Source organism: Capsicum annuum, chromosome 7, assembly GCF_002878395.1.
Source record: "Capsicum annuum cultivar UCD-10X-F1 chromosome 7, UCD10Xv1.1, whole genome shotgun sequence".
Classification (NCBI taxonomy): domain Eukaryota; kingdom Viridiplantae; phylum Streptophyta; class Magnoliopsida; order Solanales; family Solanaceae; genus Capsicum; species Capsicum annuum.
The window spans coordinates 222,474,534-222,498,462 of record NC_061117.1 but is presented as its reverse complement, the minus strand read 5'-3'; the positions used below and the strand labels follow the sequence as shown (position 1 = coordinate 222,498,462).

The 23,929-nt window shown below is 31.1% G+C and overlaps 1 protein-coding gene across 1 annotated transcript; it reads right to left on the bottom strand.

Annotated features, from left to right (window-relative positions):
- Window positions 1-3,004: 3,004 nt before the first annotated feature.
- Window positions 3,005-5,639, bottom strand: LOC107878728 (indole-3-acetic acid-amido synthetase GH3.6). The gene is made up of 3 exons (XM_016725827.2): window positions 5,064-5,639; window positions 4,001-4,929; window positions 3,005-3,885 (listed from the first exon to the last, which is right to left on the bottom strand). Exons 1-3 carry the CDS (start codon window positions 5,384-5,386, stop codon window positions 3,299-3,301), a joined length of 1,839 nt encoding a protein of 612 aa, XP_016581313.2. The 5' UTR covers window positions 5,387-5,639; the 3' UTR covers window positions 3,005-3,298.
- Window positions 5,640-23,929: the final 18,290 nt, after the last annotated feature.

Sequence of the window (23,929 nt, the reverse complement as noted above, 5' to 3'; positions counted from 1 at the left end):
AACATGGTATCTCTCGATAATATTATAGGTTTAGTCGAATTCGACTACAAGTGCTGAATATCGGGTGGAAAAAAAAAGGTTTCAAATCCTCGCTCTCTTGCTCTCCACCAACTTGTGATTGTATGATAAGTATTCACTTATTCTTAATCAAAGTTATTGCATTTGTTCGAGTTCTGAGCATGACTTTACCTTTGTTAAGGAGCGGTTTGAATTTAATTTTATCATATTTCAATACAAGTGTCTAACACTAAACTAAGATAAAAGAAGGCAGATCGGTGCATTAAGCTTCTGCTATATGTGCTCGGACCCGATGATAAGGATCTATTATATGCAACTTCATCTTGCATTTCTAAAATTGAGCATTAAGTACGACGTTACACTTACTAGTGATCATTTTACCTCCAATTTGAGACCTATCGACAATATTTCAAATTTCGTCGGATCCCAATACAGACACCGAACGTCGGGTAAAAAAAAAAACAAAGTTGGAAATCCCACTCACTAGCTCTCCACATAAAGAAAGCAAGAAAATCTCACTATCATTTTCTAAGTGAAAATTTTGTCTAAGGAATTGTCCCTCTCTTAGCTCTGCAAAGACCCCCTTTACTTACTGCTACTAATGTTTTTTGTTCCTTTGTTTGTTTTTAATATAATTAAGGCAGCAGGGGGAACATTTTCTGAGTACATAAAATCATCATTATCTTATCTGTCCTTTATTATTCACTGCTTATAGTATTTATTAAATAATATTCATGGACCACAATTTTATTTTTGCTTTGCTTTTTCCACTATATGCATCAGACCCTTTCTCTTTTAACCACTTTTCTCATCAACTATCTATCCATCAAATGACCAAACCTTCTTTATTTCATCAGTCAAAGATGCCCACTTTTATTTATTTAATTTCTGGCTCTTTTATGTACCCAAATTCTTACAAATTACTCAAGAAAGTAGGAAGTGATTTTTACGATTTAAACTTAATCAAATACTAATATTTATCTTTTTCACTCAAATTTAATACACTTTAAAGTTGTAAAGAAGTATATAATTACTCATGAAGTTAAGGGTATAAAGTAAGTTATACAGACAAATTTAGAGATAAAATCAAGTGTTTTCTCTATTTAATTTGACATTCATAAAGTTTAAAAATAAGAAGAATAATTTTTAAATTTGTGATTTAAAATAAACTTCAGATATTTGTGCGATTATAAATTATTTTATCAAGCATACAAAAGTAATTTAAACATTGAAGAAAAATATAACACTTGAAAGAAAATGAGTATTTGTGTACTTTCTTAGTTACCTAGCTAGAAAAGGTAAACTCCACTTATCTTAACGGGTGTTATATAGAAAAAAAATAATCATTCACAACACCATTTATTTTAAATCAAAATTAAAAAATCAAAAAGACCACTTATTATAAATAATGGGTTAATTGTTACGATATGAATACTATGGAATAGGAGAAAGGAATAGCGGTTATAGACAATCTGTTAATTACCAAAAATGAATAGAATACCAAACAAAAGTAAAAAGTTTTTCTTATACTGATTATTGTTAATAGATAATATGGGGAGGCATGCATTTTGAGGGTTATTCATCATGTGATTTTTTGGATATCTACGTGATTAGGTGCATTGCAGTATATGTTATATACGTGCATATTTTTGTACCATTTGCTTAATACATCATATTAGGATAATAATTTTGAAATAGAAATTAAAATTATTTTTATCCTATATTTGATTAATAATGTTAAGCTATTAACTAATTTCGAGATAATTCTTACCCTAAAATGATAACACTAGTTATTCCATATAAACGATAAAATAACCATTCACATTCATATCCATTAGTACCCTGCAGAATGCCCATTTAATGTTTCTAAGCTGGAATTTCAATATATTTACGAAATAAACTCTAATGTGTACTTTATTTAATTTCATCATATTTATGTCACATCATTTTATTTGAAGTATGCCTCTTTCATACCTTCCTTTGAAAAACTTCAAGAATCTCAAGGTATGATGCAATATTCTAGAAGTGTATGCCAAGAGTTGGTTAGGACTTGTTAATGAATTTCCTTTTATCTATTACTCCCTCTGTCATAATACTACGTGTTCGGTAGTTTGAATCTGTAACTTTTATTTTTAATCATATTTATTCATATGATATCAAACAATTTTTTTTTTTTTCCTCCTCATCAAAAAGTTACGTATTTAATTAGTCAACAGTTTCACTATTTGAACTTGGGTCCCCTATAAACAGTATTCTTCTACATTGAGCTTCACGTCAATCGAACAACTTTATGTAAGAAATTGACTAGAGCTTAGTTGGGGTTATGTAGCACTTTATAATCTTTTAGTTTAGTTTCACGAGGATTAAGATTAGTTTAAAGTGGTAGCTAAATTATAAGTGACCCAAAGTTGACCTACTTTTCCCCTGAAAATAATGCTATAATAGTGTACTAAACTACTAATGGTAGTGCTTTTAGATTAGAATGATAATATTATAATATTATTGAATTGACAAAAAGTTTAATAAAGTTGTAAACTTTTTCTATGCAAATTATGTAGTACTGTACCGTTTTGGGACGTGGCTCATGAGAGTTCAATGGGCAGGATTCCTGCCCCAAAATAAGAAAACAATTCCCATAGAATGTGTGCTCAATTTGCAATTAAAAGAGAAACAGTTTGTATACTGAAACTTTAGCTATGCGTGGAATTTGAAGAAGGCGAGTACACAAAGGTCTATGATACACGGTTGTATTTATGCAAAAGACAATTTGCAAAGAAAAAGAAAAAAAGATAGATAGTTGTCGACACGAGAGATTGCATTTTAATGAGAGGTAGAAGATTTTTTAAGAAATTGGAACTGTTTTTTTTCTAATGCAGTCTTATCATGTATTCTAGCAAAAGACTATTTGCATGACTAGAACTCATGACTTTCTGATCATATCGAGGCAATTAGCAATGAAAAAAAAGGTAGTTGTGGACATGAGAGGTAGCAATTTAACAATAGGTAGAAGCTTTTTTTAGAATAGGAACTGTTTTTTTTTTTTTTTTTTCCTTTTTGTACATGGCTAATTTCAAGATTCTACCATCATGAAGGACAAGTTAAATTCTACAAAGACTTAATACCATAATTTACTTAGAAAAAAAAAGTGAAGAAAAAAGAACCCCATAAAATTGGTTTGGGTCAACCTAAGCAAGATGATGATGATAATAATTTATCTCTAGCACTAAAAATGATCCTCTCAAAAGAAACTTGTGCTAGCTAATTTAGCCACTTAATTAACTTAGTTCATGTTGTTCCATTGCTTGAGGCCAGGTACCCATTTGGGGCATTTGGGGCTGAAGTAGTTTGACACAACTCTTGAATTCAATAGCTCAACAATAGGTGCAAATTTCACACACCTTGGTGTCTTGTACTGGTTGATTGAAGCACCTAAATTTATAGCATAGTCCATTAACTTGTCAAATGTACCACTTTCCACAGTCTTGATTTCCAATGGCCCGATGGACTTGTCCGATGCGCGACCCTGCCGGTAGACACTGTTTAGAGACTCTTCAATAGTAAGGCAACAGTCCTCAAAAACTGATGGAGGAACTGGTGTTGAGCCATTCACATTGAGCTCCCAGAACAAGACATAGTGCCCTGGAATTGTAGTTGTATCAGCATAGCTAGTGTATTCTGTTACATGTGCATCAAATGGCATCAGATGTGTCACGGCATTTTTCACCGCGTTTTGTAACTCAACTTCATCTGTCTTGTCTGAATCAATGCTCAACACCACATTTTTCCGGCAGATGAAGTTGAATTGTGGCGCGTTGTTCTTGAATCCAGCAACACGAAGCACATCGCCCACACGATACCTATAAAGCCCTGAATTATGGATCCAAAAAAAAAAAAAAAAGATCATTAGGAACATGACTGAATAAATATATACAAGAAAAAACTCTTAACATTTCATTAGCAGTAATTGAAATGTAAAACTTACCAGCATATGTAGTGACAATGAGCTCATACTCCTGGCCAATCTTGACATCAACTAAGTCAACCAATTCTTGCTGCTCTTTCTCATTAAGTGATTTGGGCATGGAAATCGAACTAGTGACACCATTGTTTCGATGAACAGGCAAGAATTCAAAGTACCCCATGGTCGGAATAAGCGTGTAAGCAACTTCACTAGGCTTACAAAGGGGGTTCAAGTTGACACCAAAGTAACACTCTGAAGAAGCATACATAGTGCAAACAAGTGGCAGCCCATTGCTATAGTAATCAAGAGTGGGTATATACTGTGACATGGTACCAGTCACAATGACATCTATATACTTTGTATTAGACCACAACCTAGTAATGATCCCTTGCCAAGAATCTTTACTACATTCAGCCTCAACAAAATCAGCTAATTTCGGATCAGGTTTAAGGATTTTCATCACTGCCTCTCTAACCGAGGGGTCAGTAATTTGGTTGTTAATGGTTCCGGCTCTGATATCATGACAAAGAAATGGCCAGTGCTTTTCCAAGAAGCGAATAGCACGGATAAAACCTGAGGCGAAAACCGCCCCCACACGAAGAACTTCTTTGTTCTGGCAAAGACCACAAAGCATTTGGGAATACATACTTTGATAAGAATCCGAACACAAAATAGTTTCATTCGGGCTCGTATAATTTGTGTATGGATCAGGACTCCTATTCTTGAAATGAGGACTTTTATAGTAACTTGTCAAAACAGGACGAGCAGGTAATCCTCCAGGTGTCTTTGTCTCAGATTTTATGAACAAAAAATACATCCCTTTTCCCTTTTCAAGTTCTGGCACAAATTGGCTCATCACAGGCATTAACAGACTATAGAGCTGTGATCTTCTTGCCAGTTCCTCCTCTATAGTTGGCATCAATTTTCTTTCTCCTCCTGACGTCCCCGAACTGCACATCAAGAAAACTCATATTAAGCTTCAACCAACTCAACTAAATCAACAAAATCAAGTGCACTATACCAGTCATAGCGAACATGACAAAAATTTCGAAAGAAAAAGAAGAAGACAGAAAATTAGACAAACCTTGTCAAGAACTCAGAAATGGGCTGAGAGCAGAGGATTTGAGATTTATCACCATTGGCAATTCTAGTGATATCAGATTGAATATCTTCATAGGTGATAGCAGGCATGACTTTCTTGAAAGTTTCACGATCAGTATGACCATTAAGTCCATGGCGCTGCAAATACTCAACATGAGCATTTTGAGCAAGTATTTCAGCAAGAACTTTTTGTTGTACCTCATCAGCATTAGTGGTCACTTCTTCAATAAACTGAAGAATTTTCTTGTTTTTTTCATCAACAACAAAATGACCATTTTCAGCAGATGTTTTAGGTGCCTCAGGCATAATATTTGGTGTGTGTGTAACCTGGAAAAAAAAATATAGAGAGAGTTTGTTACGAAGGAGAAAGGAGTACTAGTATATGGTTTATATTATTTATTTTTTTGGATGTGGGTGTAAATTTATTGTAGAAGGGGGCTTTATATAGAGGGATGTTTGGTTAAAGGTGACTTGTGGTATGTGGTCCAATTTTTTGTATTGCCTAAAAGTGCAGAGAGAAACAAACACTGTACAAAAATCTTAATATTTTGTTTTTCTTTTTTTGGGTGGCTGGATTGGATTTTGGGTTAACTATAGACGTATACATGCGGTCGCATGGTATAGAGGTTTCGAGTTTAAGCTCAAGGGTATGAAGTTATTTTTGGTAGGAAGCGTTTTATCCTCATAGTGGGATATTTTGGCTCGAATATGGATTAGTCGAGCTCTAATTCTGTATTGAGAGATTTCAGTTCGAATCTGAATTAATCGGATTCCAATGTGCATAGAGGATATCGGGTGAAAAACATATATATTGATATATACAAATGTTTGTTTTATGTCAGTTTGCCGCTGGAAAGATGGAGAACATGCTTTTGTGATAACAAAGACATACAACTTTTTAACACCAAAAAGGATTTTAAAATATTTATTACCAATTTTAAAAAAGAAAAATAATCTCAAACAGTAGTCTGTTAAATATAGCCTTCAAATATACATAATTTATACGTAATAAATGTGTATACTAAATAGCCTGTGTACAGAGAAATAAATATTGTTCCAAATTATTTACTCCATGTGTTTCAATTTGTTTTTTTTTTTTCTTTCTTTCTTTTTTAAGTTGTTTGAAAAAAAAGTTTCTTTTCTTATATAACAACTCTTTAATTTGAGCATTTTATGAGTTGTCTAAGATCATTATGCATATTTTTAATATAAGGTAATAAATAAATATAAACGAAAGAAGTATTCGATAGGATTTTGGGTTAATTGTTGATATATTCATTGAGTTTTATGTCAATTTCCCTATGAAAAGTTGAAACATGCTTTTGTGACTAAGAAAGACATACAACTTTCATGCCTCTACATACGTTGTTGTGATAATTGCTACTTAGAGTACCTATTTAAGATTCATCAAGGATGTGTTCGGTATGGAATTTGAAAATATATATATATATATATTAGATTTTTCTTGTCACTAATCAAAATATTCGAAACATAATTTTTTAAAAAAATAAAAAAATAAAAGTAGAGAAACAAATTACAACTGACATTTATATAGATGTATCCCAGGCGCCAGTCAATCTTCGACGTACCTCATCTTCGACTCACATCATAGCTCACATCCCACCAACCTACACCTCTACTTTTCCACGCTCACACTTCATGTATTTATATGAATTATATGTAAATATTTTTAAAATAATATTATTTTTAGCTTAAATGAACACAAAAGAATAAGAATTTACCTATTTTTTAAAAAAATATTTTTTGTTAAAAATATTTTTCTTTACGAACATACCCCTAGTAATTTAGATCTTTTATCTGTACAATTTCCGGACGCCTTATCCGTTTGCCCATCTTTCTACCTTAAAAGTAAAGCTATTATTACTCCTAATTTTTGGGCTTTTATTCAAAAAATCTTTTACCTTTATCTTATTCTCTTTTCCACATGCAGACATAAAATTATTTTCTTGCAGAGATTAACAATGTATGGATTTTTGTGTTATTTGATTTGATGTTTAAATTGACATGAAAAAATTGATTTGATCATCACACTTCGAATCATCTCACGTAAAATAAAATGTAAGAAATCATCTCACATAAAATAAAATGTAAGAAGTAATTAAAGAAAGAGTTTAACTAATATGCGCTTATGAAGGTAAGCAAGTTTTTACATTATGTTAATGAAAAAAATAAATAGTAAGTAATTATTGAGAAAATGATTAAGAAACCTTACCAATTGAAGTTTAAACATTATGAATCCGAAAAAACATGTGAATTATTAAATTTTAATTTTTACATTTATAATTATAATTTATGGGCTATCACTTTATTAAAAAGCTTATCACATGATGATGATAATCCTGCATATAATTTACGCCAACCAAACAAATAAGAAATTCTCTTCCATCTTTTTATTTTTCATCGTGGGAGACTTTGTTGATAAAAAAGGTATTTTTGTATTAAAGTTTTAGATCAAGCAAGTAAATTTAAATAATTAGTTATTATATAGTGGATACGTCAAAATAAATAGAGAGAAAACTAGGGGTCGTTTGGTAGTTGATTTATTTTATAGCAACCAAGAAACCAATGTTTCTTATCCGAATTTGATTCTAAAATATTGAAAATACGTTGAATGTACGTTTTCTGACAAGACCTTGCTCTGATACTAATTGTTGAAAAACTTTATATAATTGCCACAAGATCGCAAGTAAATCACTAGACTTTAATAATAAGTAATCTCTAAGAATAAGGATACTAACATTTATTCATTGGAATAACTTGATTGAAGAATATAAAATCTTCTAAAACTGAACGAGTGTTTTCTAATTTTTTTTTAAAATATTGAAAAAGAGAAAAAACATATTTCTTCTGATTTAGGAATCTGACTTTTAAAGGTTCTAAAGTGTCCTTCAGGAAATATACTCTTTTGTAAGTTTTCATTAGATAAAAGAAAAGACCAAAGAATTTCTACTTATCTAAATTAAATCCTATCTTAATAAATATTTACTTTTAGGTTCAAAAAACTTTAATATTTTATTGTATCATAAAATGGGTTCCTTTAAGGATAGCACTCTATGTATAGTATATTAATACATGAAGTCAACAAAACAGAAATTACTGACAATTTAGACATAAATTATGCGGATATTAAATTTTATCTAAGTAATACTCCCTTCGTTTCAGAATAAGTGGATTGTTGGGGTATTCATATTTGTTTCACAATAAGTGAATCATTGAAATTTTTTTCAAATTTGTCCTTATAATTTGACAACCAATTAACTTTTGAAAAGATATTATAAGATCAACTTTTTTAACATCAGCATAATGTAGTTGTACGGATGGGTGCGTGCGGAATACATTGTACAAAATAGAAGGAGGATGACAGCTGGATAGGAGACACGTGTTTTATCAGGAATTATTGTGTACCACTTGACAACTGGTTCCTACGTTAGATGTTTGACACGTGTACGAATAGGAGTCATTGATGTAAAATGCTTTTGTGGGGTACTAGTTTTCAATTAAAACACACAACTTTATTTTCTTCTTCCTTCACGTAGTTTAATACTAGTATTAGCCTACCGATACATACCATACATGATAATGATGTTACATTTGCGCCAAACTCAATTTCAAGAGCTAACTTATCAGGGGAGAAAAGCTTGACTAACAGGAGCGAGCCTAAAGTCAATTTTGAAATGTTTTAACATCCATTAAATGCAAAGTAAACTAAATATAATTATATAAAAAATATATAAAAATTTATTTAAGATTTAGATATTAAGAAGATAGAACGGAGCTTTAATTTTCAGTAGTACTTTAATACTTTAAATGTTATTATGTGTGTTCGGACCTCCTGGACACTCACGATTCTTAAATATGGAGTCTGCCACTCAGTGACGGATATATAGCATATATACATCCACGGGTTTTATCTGAACCTCCTTCGTCAGAAAATTACACTATTTATACACGGTTAAAATTATTTTTTATGTATCTATTGTATATGTTGAGCCTCCTTAGGCTAGTTCGTGTGTGCACTTTCGAACCCCCTTAATGAACTTCTTGACTCCGCCACTGCTGCCACTGCTAATTAACGTGGGAATCTAACTCATTCTAATATTGCACTTCACGTCCAGGCACAACTAAGGAATGGATCGAGAGTCCAAATGGGGATGGATCTGGTTCTAATACCATGACCAAATATAATACATAAGTCTAATTCAATCTCAAAAGCCAACTCGTGAGGAAGGATGTCAAAGTCCATATAAATATCAATCTCAAAAGCCAACTCGTGAGGAAGGATATCAAAGTTCATATAAATAAGACCACCGGTCCATTTTCTAACCAATTGATGTATTAATTCACTCTAACACTTGATAACTCTCTTCTTTGAACGCGTAGATAATTACTCCCTCCGTTTTGAAATAAGTGAATTATTGGGGTATTTATTGGTGTTTCAAAATAAGTGAATCATTGATTTTTTTTTTTTTAAATTTACACTTATGATTTGACAACCAATTAACTTTTGAAAAAGTATTACAAGGTCAATTTTTTTTTTTTTTTGGTAAAAATGAAAAGTTGTGTTAAATTTATGTCTTTAGTGCTTTTTTTTTAATCTGTATGCCAAAATTCAACAATTCATTTATTATGAAATGGAGGAAGTACTATTTAAACTACTAGTGTTATACATTGGTAATTTGAGTCTTAATTATGCTAAAATCAACGTATATTTAATGAGAAATAAAATGTGCAACATAGAAATATCTATATGCAATACTTGGATAATAATTATATCAAACTTAAAATAAAAATACCCTTAGAATGAAACACTAATAAATAACCAATTTTTACATTATTATTTAATTTACCATATAGTAATTATTTCATTTCTATTGTACATGCACCAAACGGGTCCTTAGGGCCGCAATGTCCTTTTTCCTCCGAAATATTCAAGGCGCTAATTAAGTCAACTAAAAATTGTGCCATATAGTTTCATTTTTTTCATAATTTATTTATTTTTTTCAGAAAAAAACAAAGAAATATGCTCATGATTTTAAAAATATCCCTAGAAAACCCAAGTTTGTTCGACATGACTTGCCTGACAAAATGGTTTTAAAAAATAAGTAATTATTTCAATTCAACTCATTAAATATGGGTCGCATAGTTAACTATTTAAATGAATCAAATATGAATATTATAAAAAAAAAAAAAAAAAAAAAAAAAAACGAAAATTCAGATTAACCAAGGTAAATCCTTCGAAGATATAAAGCAAGCTCCTTCGTTGAAGAGTTCTTTAGCTTGTGCTCTCACATGATAATTTCAGAAATATCCATACCATCCAAATCCATCAATTATATATTGTAATAATTTATTTATGTCAAATATAAACAGGTTAAGATACTTTATCCGTTTTTGTTTAACTCATTTATGATGGTCCATAATCGATCCGACCCCCCATTTGCCACTCATAAAACCTGAGATAGGTGACAAGTTAACAAAAATCTAAAGCCAGCTATATCATAACCTAATTATTTAAACTCATATTCATATATTGATCAATGAAGTACCATATAAGGAAAGCAATTAAAAACGTGGGGTATATGTGCTTTCGAAAACTTAATTTCCGATTGATAAGTAATATAGACACGTCGCACCGTCTAGCGAAATTTGTATGAGTGAAAAATATTGTCTAATAACCCTCCAACATTAGGAAACAACAACTAGCATATTAATTGCATTAATGTGTCAACATTAATTTTAATATATGAAAAACAAATTACATAAATTAAGAAACGATGTTGATTTAGTCCAACAATATATATATATATATATATATATCGCTATATATATCACAAAAATGGTCAATCAGTTATACGTATGAGACTTAATTAGTTGTTAAATACTTATTAATTATGTTTTAGTTAGGAGTTGTGATGTTCACTTTGTCAAAATGTTAAAAGATAAAAATAAAATCTCATGCAGCAATTTTTTCTTTTGGTTGTTGCCGTCACTTTGAAAAAGAAAAACAAACAACAAATTCCGCCGTTGCTTGTTTCGATTTTGCTCCATGTCACTAGTCAAAAAAATTTGTTATCATCCATTAAATTGTGGTTGTCAATTTTAGTATATATGAATTGTCACAAGTCAACTAGTTGTTTCTTGAGTGCATAAAGAAACTTACTAGGGCATGGAGACAAAATGGCTAAAACGTAAGTAAATTTATCTTTATCCTGACACAGTATGAGTGATTGATTTCACTACTCGAATTCGTAACACGTGTATATATGGTAAGATGTCTCCAAAGCTTTCATTCGAGGGCATAAAGAAAAAGAGGCTATGATGTAAGTAATTTATGTTATCGATTTCATGACTCGATTGTGTGACGTGTAAGTATATAGTAAGTTGTCTCTAAAACTCTCTTTTGAATGTATAAAGAAAATGGGGCATGGAGACCAAAGGGCTACGATATACGTAATTTATTCTGATACTGTATGAGTGACTGATTTTACGAATCAAATTCTTAACTGAATAAGTACATGTTAAGTTGTCTCCAAAACTCTCTTTTGAGTGCATTAAACAATTTGTTCTTTAAAGAAGTTCCTCAACATTGGACAAAGACCCAAAGTTACACCGGAGAAATTAAAGTAAAATGGAATGCATAAGATTTGCTATGGCATATGTAAAATTAAGCAGCACAACCAATATTGTAATCTCATGCAAGTCATAATTAATAATATAATAAGTTTTTCTCTATGTTATCTTTGATCAAATGAAGCAATTCCATTGGTGATTATGTGAATCCCAATAACACTTTAACAAGTATCAAGAATATTGCACCAATTATTGGTGGAGTGTCCCAAACCCAAATTTCTCTCACAACAAAACGAAGTACTAATAAATAAAAAATATATAGAAATTGAAACAAGTCAACAAGGTGGTATAAATAATAAATTAAAAAAATAATCACTTCATCGCCGAAAGTTGCAACTGCCTTACTTCCAATCTATCCATTTGTTCTTTTGTATTCAATTTCTTATTATGTTATAACTTGTACATGAATGAATGAATGGAATTAATGAAACAAAAAAATAAAAATGACAAGAAAGAAGCTATAAGAGTTATGGTGAGCTGGACAGGTTGCGTACACCTTTAACTCAAGGTTTCAAATTCAAGCTTTAATTTGATTCAAAAATAATCTCGTTAAATAGTGTTTAATTCCCTTTAAAATAAATCTTTCGTCATATGAATCTGAATTAATTGGAGCTCGATCAAGTGATCACCAAATGGGTGTCTCAATGCATTGACTAGTCAAGGGCTGACTAATGTGGACGGTCGAAGTTTAAAGACAAGTCAACTAATCTGACGGATGGTTGGTGGACAAGTTTAGACACAAAAACAAAACCATATACGTAATATAAATATACGTTGCACTCCAAAATTAATACGTATATTATGTTTTTCCATTCTCAATAATTTTATTTTTTATTTTTTAAAAAAAAACTCGACTAAATCTACGAAGTGTTAAATGCCTATCTTTTAGACTATATAGTATAACTTCGATTTGATAATTGTTGTTAATTAAACAATTGGAGCCGCCAGGTAAATTAGAAACAATTGTTTGTATTTAAATGAACTTTTTTGTAATAATTTGTTATATGAAACCCGCAAGTCCTTAAATTCAAATTTGGCCTGTGTAGGTCGATTAAGGGCAAAACGATTTCTATCATTATTTCACGATCTAATTAATTTATGATGTGTATATAATATGTAAAAATTGTGTTTTGCTTATGAAACTCCACTCCACTTATTATATTCATCCATAGTATTAATTAGCCATTAGATGTGCCCCTTATTAATAAGTTTGCATCTGGCTAGCTTGAAGTCGGTCCATCCTTTGTTATGAGCGTTACGATACAATATTTCTCTCTTTTCTAAAAATCTATCACAGACCTTCTAATTAAGGATGAATTCCTTTTTCATTTTTGTCTCTACCAAGGAGCATCCATCCCCATTTTGCTCTCTCAATAAATCGAACCTGCAACTTCAGAATTAGATCACTGATGCTTATCATTTGAACAATCCCACTTATCAGATCGCTCGATAAATTGAACCCACAACTTCAAAATTAGATCGATAATGCTTATCATCTGAGTAACCCTAGTTTTCGAATCGACAGGAAAAATAAAACTAGAATGTGGGGGGTGCACCAAGGTTGGTAGGACCACAGCGCAGATGGGGGGCTTAGTGCTTGGTGTTGGGAGTATATGAGTTGAGGATTTTATGGGAATGTTTAAAAAACAAAGAAATGAGAAATATAGGATAATTATAGGATAATAAAAGAATGTATGTATTGATAATACCCACATTCCATTAATTATTTTTATACTATACTTTGTAGGTTGATAAGGGAGACATAGACAGTAATGCAAATCTTTGACCGTTGACTTTCTCACCCCTTTGAGATATTTTTCTTTATTTACTCATTAAATCAATTCCTGAAATTTTTAACATCTCGAGAACAAGAAGTTTTTATATGTTATTAAAATAATAATAATATTATTATTATAAGGTAAGTATTATTTAAATATGAAATGAAAAGACGTGAATGTGTAGGGTTTAAGTTGGCAAGCCCAGTGGGAATTATCATCTCTCCCTCAAATCCCTGCTCTTCTATCTTGTCCCCCATTATTCCAGCCTTTCTACTCTTACTTATTGTTAAGTACTTGGTATTTATTTATTTTTAACAGTGATATAAATATCATATATAGTTGTTGACTATCAATTCACGGCTTGAGTCTGAGTATGGAGAAAATTCTGTTGGGAGCGTCGACCCTAGAATGAGCGCTGCAATGCGCGATCTGGATTAATCGGAATTCCAATGAAGATGTCGGACACTGTGTGGGAAACTAATAAAAATAAAGGACTATCAATTCACGATGATTTGAAATTCTTGAATCGAGGATCTATCGATCATTGCCTCTCTATCTTTTTAACATAGGAGAGATAAAATATGCGTACACACTATCGGCTTCAAACTGTGAAATTACACTGCGTACATTATTGTCGTCCTAAATTCCTAATGTATAGTTTTATAGTCGATAAGAACGTTGACTGAACTGAGTTTATTTGTAACTATAAAGTTTTTTTTTTTTTTTAATTTTCCATCCTGTATTTGGTGTCCGCATTAGAGCCCCGATTAATCCAGATCGCGCGTTGCAGGGCCCATTAAGGTGGCAGCGCTCCCAACATAGTTTTTTCCATACCCAGGGTTGAACCCTCGATCTCTGGTTAAGGGTGGAGCAGCCTCATCCACTGAACCACAACCCATGTTGGTAACTATAAAGTTTAAGTACTAAGGGTTTTTAAATTCCAAGGTTTTAAGCATTAAAAGGTTGTTTGGTTGGTGGAATAAGAGATACAAGGATAACTCATGGGTTGAGATATCTCATTGAATTATCATAATAAAATGTGGAACAAAATAACTTAGCATTTTATCATGAGATTATTGTCCTTATTCCATCGAAATAAAAGGTCCTAAAGTCATGATAGTTTTAAAGTTATTAGTTCATACATGTTGTATCCGTTACAATTTTAATACATTTTTATCCTACATTTATACTCTGCATGAAAATATCGAATTCGGATGAAAATATTAGTTTCGACCCAAGCCAAAAGATCTTCTCAATTAAAGTAATTCAAGTATTTTTTTTTTCTCATCGAGAAATATCAAAATATATGCAGATGAATCGAAGTTTCATGGCTATTACGAGCACTATAGGACGTCAAAATCGATGTGGTCAATGTTTAGGCTTAATGTAATAATAATTGTAAGATCTTACTCGAGCCCCTCTTATAACTTTTTCAAATCAAGCAACTCACTAATACTACATATAGAATTCAATCTTTTACACGTACGTTCTTTTTTATATTATGATCAACTTGATCAATGAATCATGATAGATAAAGAACCGGATAGGCTTGGAGCAACGATAAAATTGTCTTCGTGTGATTTATAAGTCACGAGTTTAAAACCGTGAAAACAACTACTAAAGTTGCACTATGATAGACTACATACAGAGGCAGAGCCAAGATTTTCACAAAGGGGAAGAAAAACTAATCGATGAGGGTCGACATATACTATATCTATATAAAATATAATATTAGTGATTCATAAATAGTATTATAAGTTTTCATCGAAGGGGTTCACCAAACCTCCATTTCAAAGGTTGGCTCCGCCCCTGATTACATATATGTATACTTCACATTATTTAAGATACAATCCTTCTATATGTTTTAGTACCACGGATGCTTTGTGCTTTGAGCTATCGTTTAAAACCTAAGATGAAAGTATGATACTAGTAGTGCGTGGTTGTCAGAGAGTTACGGTGATTATTTTATTATACACTGCCAATTTATTCTTGTAAAAGTAAATGCATGTCGAAATTCTTTATATATATACCCTGTAAAAACAAACTACTTTAATTTTTAACTTTAGTAATAAAGGTAGACAAGAGGAATCACCTTTGTGCAGCAACGATTAATCACCACGTAGGAGAATTTTATTTTTAGACTCTGAAAAAGAGATATTTGATGGACTGATCAAAGCGTACTACTACTGTAGTCATGATTTGCCTCATTGAGATGACATCTTCATCATATATCTTCTAAATTATATGCATAAAATCGACTAATTAACTTTGGAAAAATATACTGTATATACTATTAGGAGTAATATATACTCATTGAGATGACATTTTCATTATATATCTTCTTAATTACTTGAATAAAAATCAACTGATTAATTGGAAAGAAGAGAAGTATAGTATATAATGTTAAGTGTAGTAGATATAGTTGTATATCTGAAAATAATTAGTATTACTATTGATCCTCAATCCTCAAAATTAATTAGAACAAATTTACTAATTAGCTTAATTAAAAACTTGTCCATTTTGTATATTTTTAATTTAACATATATCCAAGTTTGATATAAGCAAAATATTTTGAAATTTATGTTGTTTTTCAAGTTTCGATACTGATAGTATAATCATCTTTTCCCCGTTGTATAAAAAGTCAAAACGGAAAACTTAGGGAGCTGAGATAAATTCAGGACTTAAAGTGTTTGAGTTATAATTTAAAATTTATGAATATTTTTAATTGATTTCTTAAGACAAATATATAAACTTAGGCTAAAATTATACGAGTTCAGTTGGACATGTTGTCCTAATTGTATATGAAAAATTGACATAAATAGTCTCTATCTCTATCTCACTATGATAGCCATCAAATGTATATTCTTTGTATAATAATATACGAATATATGAAATATACTTTTTTCGTACAAAATAGTATATATTTAACTAGTGAATATAATTATTTTTAGCTGATCAGTCAGTTGTGTGGGGGTTGGTTGGTTGGGGGGTGGAGGAAAGAAGGAAAGGTTTGTTTGTATTTTCCCATGCAAATTTTTTCTATAACGTAAAAGACAAAACTCACAAACACATGAAGTACAAGTTGCTCAAAGGAAAATCTTGATTGTATACCAAGTTGGACCTATAATTATAACTTATAATGCACACATCAAGATCTGATTGAGCTCCCTTCACCTAATTAGAAGTTTCAAATTCCAACTCTCGAAATGAAAAACAAATTTTTATTAAGAGTATCACCTTCAGAATTGGACCCTACATGCAATAATTAAATGTTGATTAGTTAAGATTATGTATCGAATACTGAATGAGAAACTAAAAAACCAAAAAATAACAAATAGAAAATAGGACTAGCTAATTAACCTAGCTAGTGTAGATTACAAATTCAACCCGACAGCATATAATTAATTTTTTCTGGCTTAATTCTCACTTAAGAGACCAATTATGTGGTCCCTAATTTTATGTTTCCCTTTAGGTATGGCATAAACCATAATTAAATTTTAGCTAATCTTGTTTAACTGCTAACCCTATTCCTCTAAGTGGTACGTAATTATCACTGCATCGTTATTTTAATTGTGACATTCTTTTCGTCTCGCTATTATTGTTGTTTAAGAATCTAGTATATACATTGGACTTTTCTTTGATTACAACTTTTCAAAACTTTTGTACTGTTTCTTTTTATTTATCACATGAACAAATCAAAACAAATTATTGGTCTTGTTTGTGTAGAAAAAATAAATTAATTAATTTTATGCAACGACTTGGAATTATGTTATTCTTGAACTAAATAAACATTTGAATCGAACACATTATTTTGGGGAAAAATTGTTTGTTCGGTTAAAAATAATTGCTTTCCTAGCTAGCTAGCTAGTTGACATACAAAGACAGATCATGTATAAAATATGTATATCATTATCTTTTTTGGTAAGTAATAGTATATTATCTTTTTTTTTTTGGTTTTCTATCCGGTGTCCAGTGCTTGCATTGGAGCGCCGACTAATCCGGATCGCGCGTTGCAGGACCCATTAAGGTGGTAGCGCTCCCAACAGAATTTTCTCCATACCCAGGATCGAACCCTCTACCTTTGGTTAAGGGTAGAGCAGACTCATCCACTGCACCACAACCCATGTTGATAGTATATTATCATTATCTATACTAAATATTCATGTCTACTGTTATTTTTGTGAGCGATTATACAATTGGACCCCCCCCCCCCCCCCCCCCTCCACATTTTTTTTTTACCATTAGGTGTTCAACGTCCGCATTTGAGTGCTAATTAAAATTTTCTAGACTCAAATTCATATCTTTAATTTGTTCAAAATGGAGGAGTAAATTCTTTTTTATATGCATATAAAATTTTAATAAATTTGGCACATGCTATTTTACTTTTATCACCATCATAATATTTCTTAATATCGTTAAATTCAATAGTTTATACTTCCAAATTTGAAAGTAAAAATTTAAACTATGCTTTCTCTTTTTATCATTATTTAACTCATGAGCATACCGCATTTAGGATTAAAAGCTCGTTTCCTTTAAATAGCCCCAATTATATGCTAGAGGCTATTGTTATTAATTAAATGAATTATTATACTCTAGCTTGATCTTTATCAAATAAATAATTATGCATGGTCAAATCATCATGAGACTTTGGATACCTTTTAAAAAATTATAGAGAAAATTATGTTATGCTACTGACTGAATACAAAATTTGATGATGTCGGAGATATATTATACTCTTTTTAATTCGTTAAAAAAAAGTTTTCCTTTTCTACTAACTTGTTAATTCAATTTCCATCATGACATATTTAAGATCATAATATTAAATTAAAGAACATTATATTATGGTACATTTCGTATATTGTTAGTTTAAGATTACAACAAAAGTCGTGATGTTTACTTTTTAAACTTCATATGAAGTCAAAATCCGACAAATAAATTGAAACGAAGGGAATACTTGATAGCTGGATATTGTAGAGATTATATATTAAGATTCCCATTTTTTGTTATTGATTTTTAGTTGCTGGAAGATTATTCCAGTTTGTCATTGAGCAAGTATTGTCTGGCTACTAAAATTTGCATCAATTTAAGTTTGGTGCACTGTTAGTGTTTTTTTTTTTTACACTATCAGAAAATTTTTACATGCTGTAGTAGGTCATTCATTTCAAAGGTAAAAATATAATAATGAATGACCTGCTACAATAGGTAAAAACTACATGATGGTGTAAAAAGAAAATACACCGACAACGATGCATCAAACATAAACTCAAATTGCATTACATACAAAAGCTTCTAGTTAGGTCAATATTCATATTCATAGTACTTGGACAACCTAATATTAAATTTCAGCGTGAACTACATATGTTTTTTTTTTTCTACTAGTACATTTGATAACTTCTTCCTTTACAACATATCCTTTTGTTGTACTAGATTGCATATATGTACATGCATCTATTGAATATTGAACAACTTGTAAGAACATTTGCCATTTTTTACTTAAAATTAACAAAAAGACTAAGGGTTAAAAATAGGATCCATGCACGTTGTGAAACAGAAATTATAGAAAGTACTTTGGATTGACCATAGTGTTCACTAGCCACTTTTTGGTCATTTTTAGTAACCACTTTCATATTGTTTCAAGTTCCATATATAGGTGAACAGTAGGACAATAATGGTGTTAGATAATTAACAATAATATTTGTATGTGTGGGGTTTGGTTGGATAGAAACATGTAAAGAAACAAATCCCTAACTCAATCGCAAAAGTTATAAATTCATGAGGGCAGGAGTGCTCGAGTCATAAACCACCATCGTGGGACTCTTCAACCCCTTCCTCATGTCCAAGGCTAGACATCTAGCGATGGAAAATTTAATAGTGGGGCCCAAAATCGATGATCGAGAATGAGATATATCCTATGCTGATACCATGTAAAGAAATAATTCTAGAGCCTAATCCAACCCCCAAAACTAGCTCATGAGATGAAGTTTTCCCAAACCAGAGACCACCCATATAGCCTCTACTAACCATTTTCGGGTCTTAATTTTTTAAAAGAAGATATTGTCATGGAGTCCGAAATTCTTATAGCAATATTCTGAAGAACAACAACATATCTAGTATAATCTCACAAAGTGGCCATTGATGAATACATTTTCCAGCAGTCATATTGGTGATATATGTATCGATAATGCAACATATGTAATTCAGATTGAGTATACAAATTAATGGTACTTTATTTTGTACCAATATCCGGACATATATTGTCCTTGAAAGTAAAAAATCTAAATTAAGCAACCTATATATCAAATGCAACCAAGATTGGAAAATATCGACCAGCTGACATGACTCAATTTAAATCTTTATGTCATATGGTATAATATATGATGTGATCCCAAAAAGAAGAAGAAAAAAATTACTACAAAGTCGACAGCTAAGTAACAAATTGATGACATAGAGAACCAGTACCTTAGTCAAATCATTATCAAATGCTTGGATATTTCCCCCCCTTAAAATTATCCAAAGTAGCACTATTTAAAAAAGCAAAGACTAAAAATCAGGGATGTGTTCATTTATGCAAAATTTTGTTTCAGGTGAGGTCAAGTCATGAGTCTATCTATAGAAAAAAAAAAAAAGGGAATTGCAACAAATGTGAATAACATGGGAAGAATATATTCAAAGAGTAAATATCTTGGTTAGACAGTTGAATTTGAATTATATCGAATATGTTGTTGTTAGTGTTGTGGATGCTGCTTAAATGGTGTGTATTCTTGACATTATTAAATGGATAAAGACTTTTGCAATAAAACTTAGTGCTATGTTAAATTGTGTCTCAGAAGGCGTCGACTAACTTCTTAGTTACTATTGACAGCACAATTAGGTGCTAATACTTAATTAGTAGTGTTGGTAGGTGTTATAAATCAAACGGAAGAGCTCAATCCATCGACTAACTTCTTAGTTAGTATTGACAGCACAATTAGGTGCTAATACTTAATTAGTAGTGTTGGTAGGTGTTATAAATCAAACGGAAGAGCTCAATCCATCGACTAACTTCTTAGTTAGTATTGACAGCACAATTAGGTGCTAATACTTAATTAGTAGTATTGGTACGTGTTATAAACCAAACGGGAGAGCTCAATCCAAAAGACTAATCTGATAGGTGGGAGAACCCATTTGGGTTATAAAACCCTAACCATTCCTCTATTTTTTCAATATGGGATAATTAGTTCATAATAATCGCCTCCGGTTGAGAACCAACGACCTCGTTGGTCACGGCTGACACCCCTCTTAGGTCTAGGCCACCACTCCGAGCCACGGGAGCGCCAAACCCAAAAGACTAGTTTGATAGGTGGAAGAATCCATTTGGCCTATAAACTCTTTAGCATTACTTTATTTTTTCAATGTGGGACAATTGATTCATAACAGTACGTCATTCGGCTCCTCCACTGATCACTTTGTGACAACACAAATTGAGAGTTCTTACTCGTTATAAGACCTAATCAAACGTTTTGACGACAATAATATTAGTATAACTGTATGAAAGTTGGTACCATTCTGTTATAAAAAAATACTACATTTATATAACAAATTGTCACACTTAATTGTGAATTCACCAACTCTGAAAAATTGGATTTGACTATATATATACTAGTGACAAGACAAGTGGATAGAAATGTCGCCGAAAACTTGGGCTTTTTCTATGCTCCATTGTGCTATATGAATCAATTATTCTTTTGAACTTTTTTTCTTGGCTTTCACTTTCATGGATTGACAGATTGTGACTACTATACCCTTTTAAAGAAAATTCATTTATGTTTTCACATGTTTGTGCTTTCTTTTCTTCAAAAGAATAATCGGGTTCTTTTTTTTTCATACTTGATTTTGTTATGCTTTATTCGTGTCGAGGATCTATTAAAAACTTATTCGCACCCAGGATATCTATTGAAAACAATCTATCTATCTTTACTAGCAGTCTCAAAGCTAGAAAGTAGGCACATGCAAACAATAAAGGGAATTAACATATAACATACTTATATACATAAAATTGAAGTTTTTACCTACAACATGAAACCAGTATATTCTTATAAAATGCGGTTTGAGAAGAGTAATGTACGCAATATCACTACCTCAAAGGTGAGACAGATCAGAGAGTCTATTTTCCTTATAACAACCCTTAACATATGGCAGTTCCACATAATAGCAGATCCAAAATTTAGGAATCGTGGGTGCTTGAGATGTTCGAATACGTGTACTGATGCCCAAAGTATTAAGATTCTGCTTAGAAATTAAAACACTCAGCTATCTTCTTTGTTTACTGAATTTGGATGTTTTTTTAAATCTTATACCAATTTTCATATATTTTTTATATAATTATATTAAGTCTACCTCAAATTTAACGAGTATCAAAGCACAAAAAAAAAAATCATAAGTCTGTCCTAATTCTACTATAATTTACAAGATAGGAATAAGGATACGTACACACCAACAGTCCAAGCCCCACTTAATATTTTTTTTATCTCTTGGTCTATTTGGGGTTTTTAGTGGTGTGGGTCTAAGAGCTGTTCTTTTATCCTCATACTGTAGTATTGTCGGTCATGTGCTCTAAATATAAGGGACACTGTTCATGCATTATTACTGTTGACACTGAAAAATAAAATACTAACATAACATAAAGGGGCTGTCTATAATTACTGTTACTCTATAGTACTAATATTTACAGCTGTCAATCTTACAAGTTTCCACTTTCTAAATGGAGAAAGTATTTACAGGAAACAAAATTACTGAATGTACTGAATACTTCTTTAGTTCTTTTCTCTTTTACTTTATTCTATCATTATGTTGAAGAGTAGTTCATAAAGTACAAGCACATATTTACTGACATACCATAAAAACAAAAAATTCATAAAAAAAGTTGAAAGCTATGAGCAACGACCTTGCCTTTTAATTTTCCAGTGACATTTTTTTCTTCTTTAAAGAATGATTGAAAGTAGATGTAGAGTAATCTTCATTGTATGGGTCGTTTGGAACGTATACTAAATTATTCTGGAATTCTAATCTTAAGGTCATAATTTTTGTATTAAATCATCCAATGTATGAGGTGGAATAATCCGTAGTTCGATGAAAGAAGGTGGCATATCAAGGAATTAATATTCGAGAGTTGAGTCATTTATTTATTTATTTTGGTGGGGTGAGTTGAGTCATTTGATCAAGCAAAATATAAGCAATTATTTTCCAAAAGTACTTTTTTTCGAAAATAATTATGATAAAATATATTGACCAAACATGTTGTTAGATTGCAATTATGATTGTAATAGTAACAAATATCAAGTAGATTATTAAAAATCTTGATTGAGGGGGTCCTAAACACCGAAAAAACGTTTGTTAAAAAGTATTTCCTAAATAGGAAAGAAAGAATTAACATAATGATTAATTATAAGAGAGTTTTTGTGGGTGGGGGACGTTATAATGGTTATGGACTAGGTTTTTAATACTTAGTTGAATTCAAATAGTAGGTTAAAAAATTAATAAAAAAATAAGAGTGCCAATAATCCATATGGAGGACCTTGATTGTGGCCATAAAATCACATGCTAAGCATCAATAAAATGAGTTTGTCCCTCACTTTTGGAGGTTAGGATTAGAAGGGGGAAATATTTTAATATATGGGAGGTGTTGAATTCAATTCCCCTAATGCTATTCGATTATTATAGCTAGCCTAGCTAGCATGTAGGAGATAATACACATCTTTCTTACGTCCGTCACCTGACATTCGATATTTAGTGTAACAATTGTCTTGTATATGCTTTAAATATTCACGAAAATGTACATACAATGACGAATACTTACTCTATACTTCATTCGTTTCGGAATAAGTGAATTGTTGGAGTATTTATTGGTGTTTCAAAATAAGTAAATCATTGAATTTTTTTCCAAATTTACCCTTATGATTTGACAATTAATTAACTTTTGAACAGATATTACAAGATCAACTTTTTCATTCTTTTGGGGTAAAAATGGAAAGTATGTTAAAATGTATGTCTTTAATACTTTTTCCTTAATCTGTGTGCCAAAATTCAACAATTCATTTATCATGAAACGGAGGGAGTATTAATTTTGAGGTCAGTGTAGGAGATATACAGATCTCGACATGAGTCAGAATTAATGAGGCCGGGAAATCCCACCGAACAAAAGTGATTCCAGTCTTAAAGTTAAAATATGAAATCTCTAATTAAGGATGAAGGATGAAAGATTACTTACCGCGTTAGAATAACACTGTTAGTTGAGGATAAACATTAGTTTATAGCACTAAACATGACACGATAGATTAGAAAGTTGGAATACTTTTATTTACTTTTCTATGTTGAAATAATAATAGTGGTGTACGTACTAATTATATATATATATATATATATATATATATATATATATATA

What these genes read in the sequence shown, in the direction of transcription:
- LOC107878728 (XM_016725827.2), bottom strand. Translation starts at nt 5,386, where the DNA reads ATGCCTGAGGCACCTAAAACATCTGCTGAAAATGGTCATTTTGTTGTT. An exon ending in ATTTCTGAGTTCTTGACAAG is followed by an intron (nt 4,930 to 5,063) that starts GTTTGTCTAATT and finishes CTTGATGTGCAG; the next exon opens with TTCGGGGACGTCAGGAGGAG. An exon ending in CATTGTCACTACATATGCTG is followed by an intron (nt 3,886 to 4,000) that starts GTAAGTTTTACA and finishes TCCATAATTCAG; the next exon opens with GGCTTTATAGGTATCGTGTG.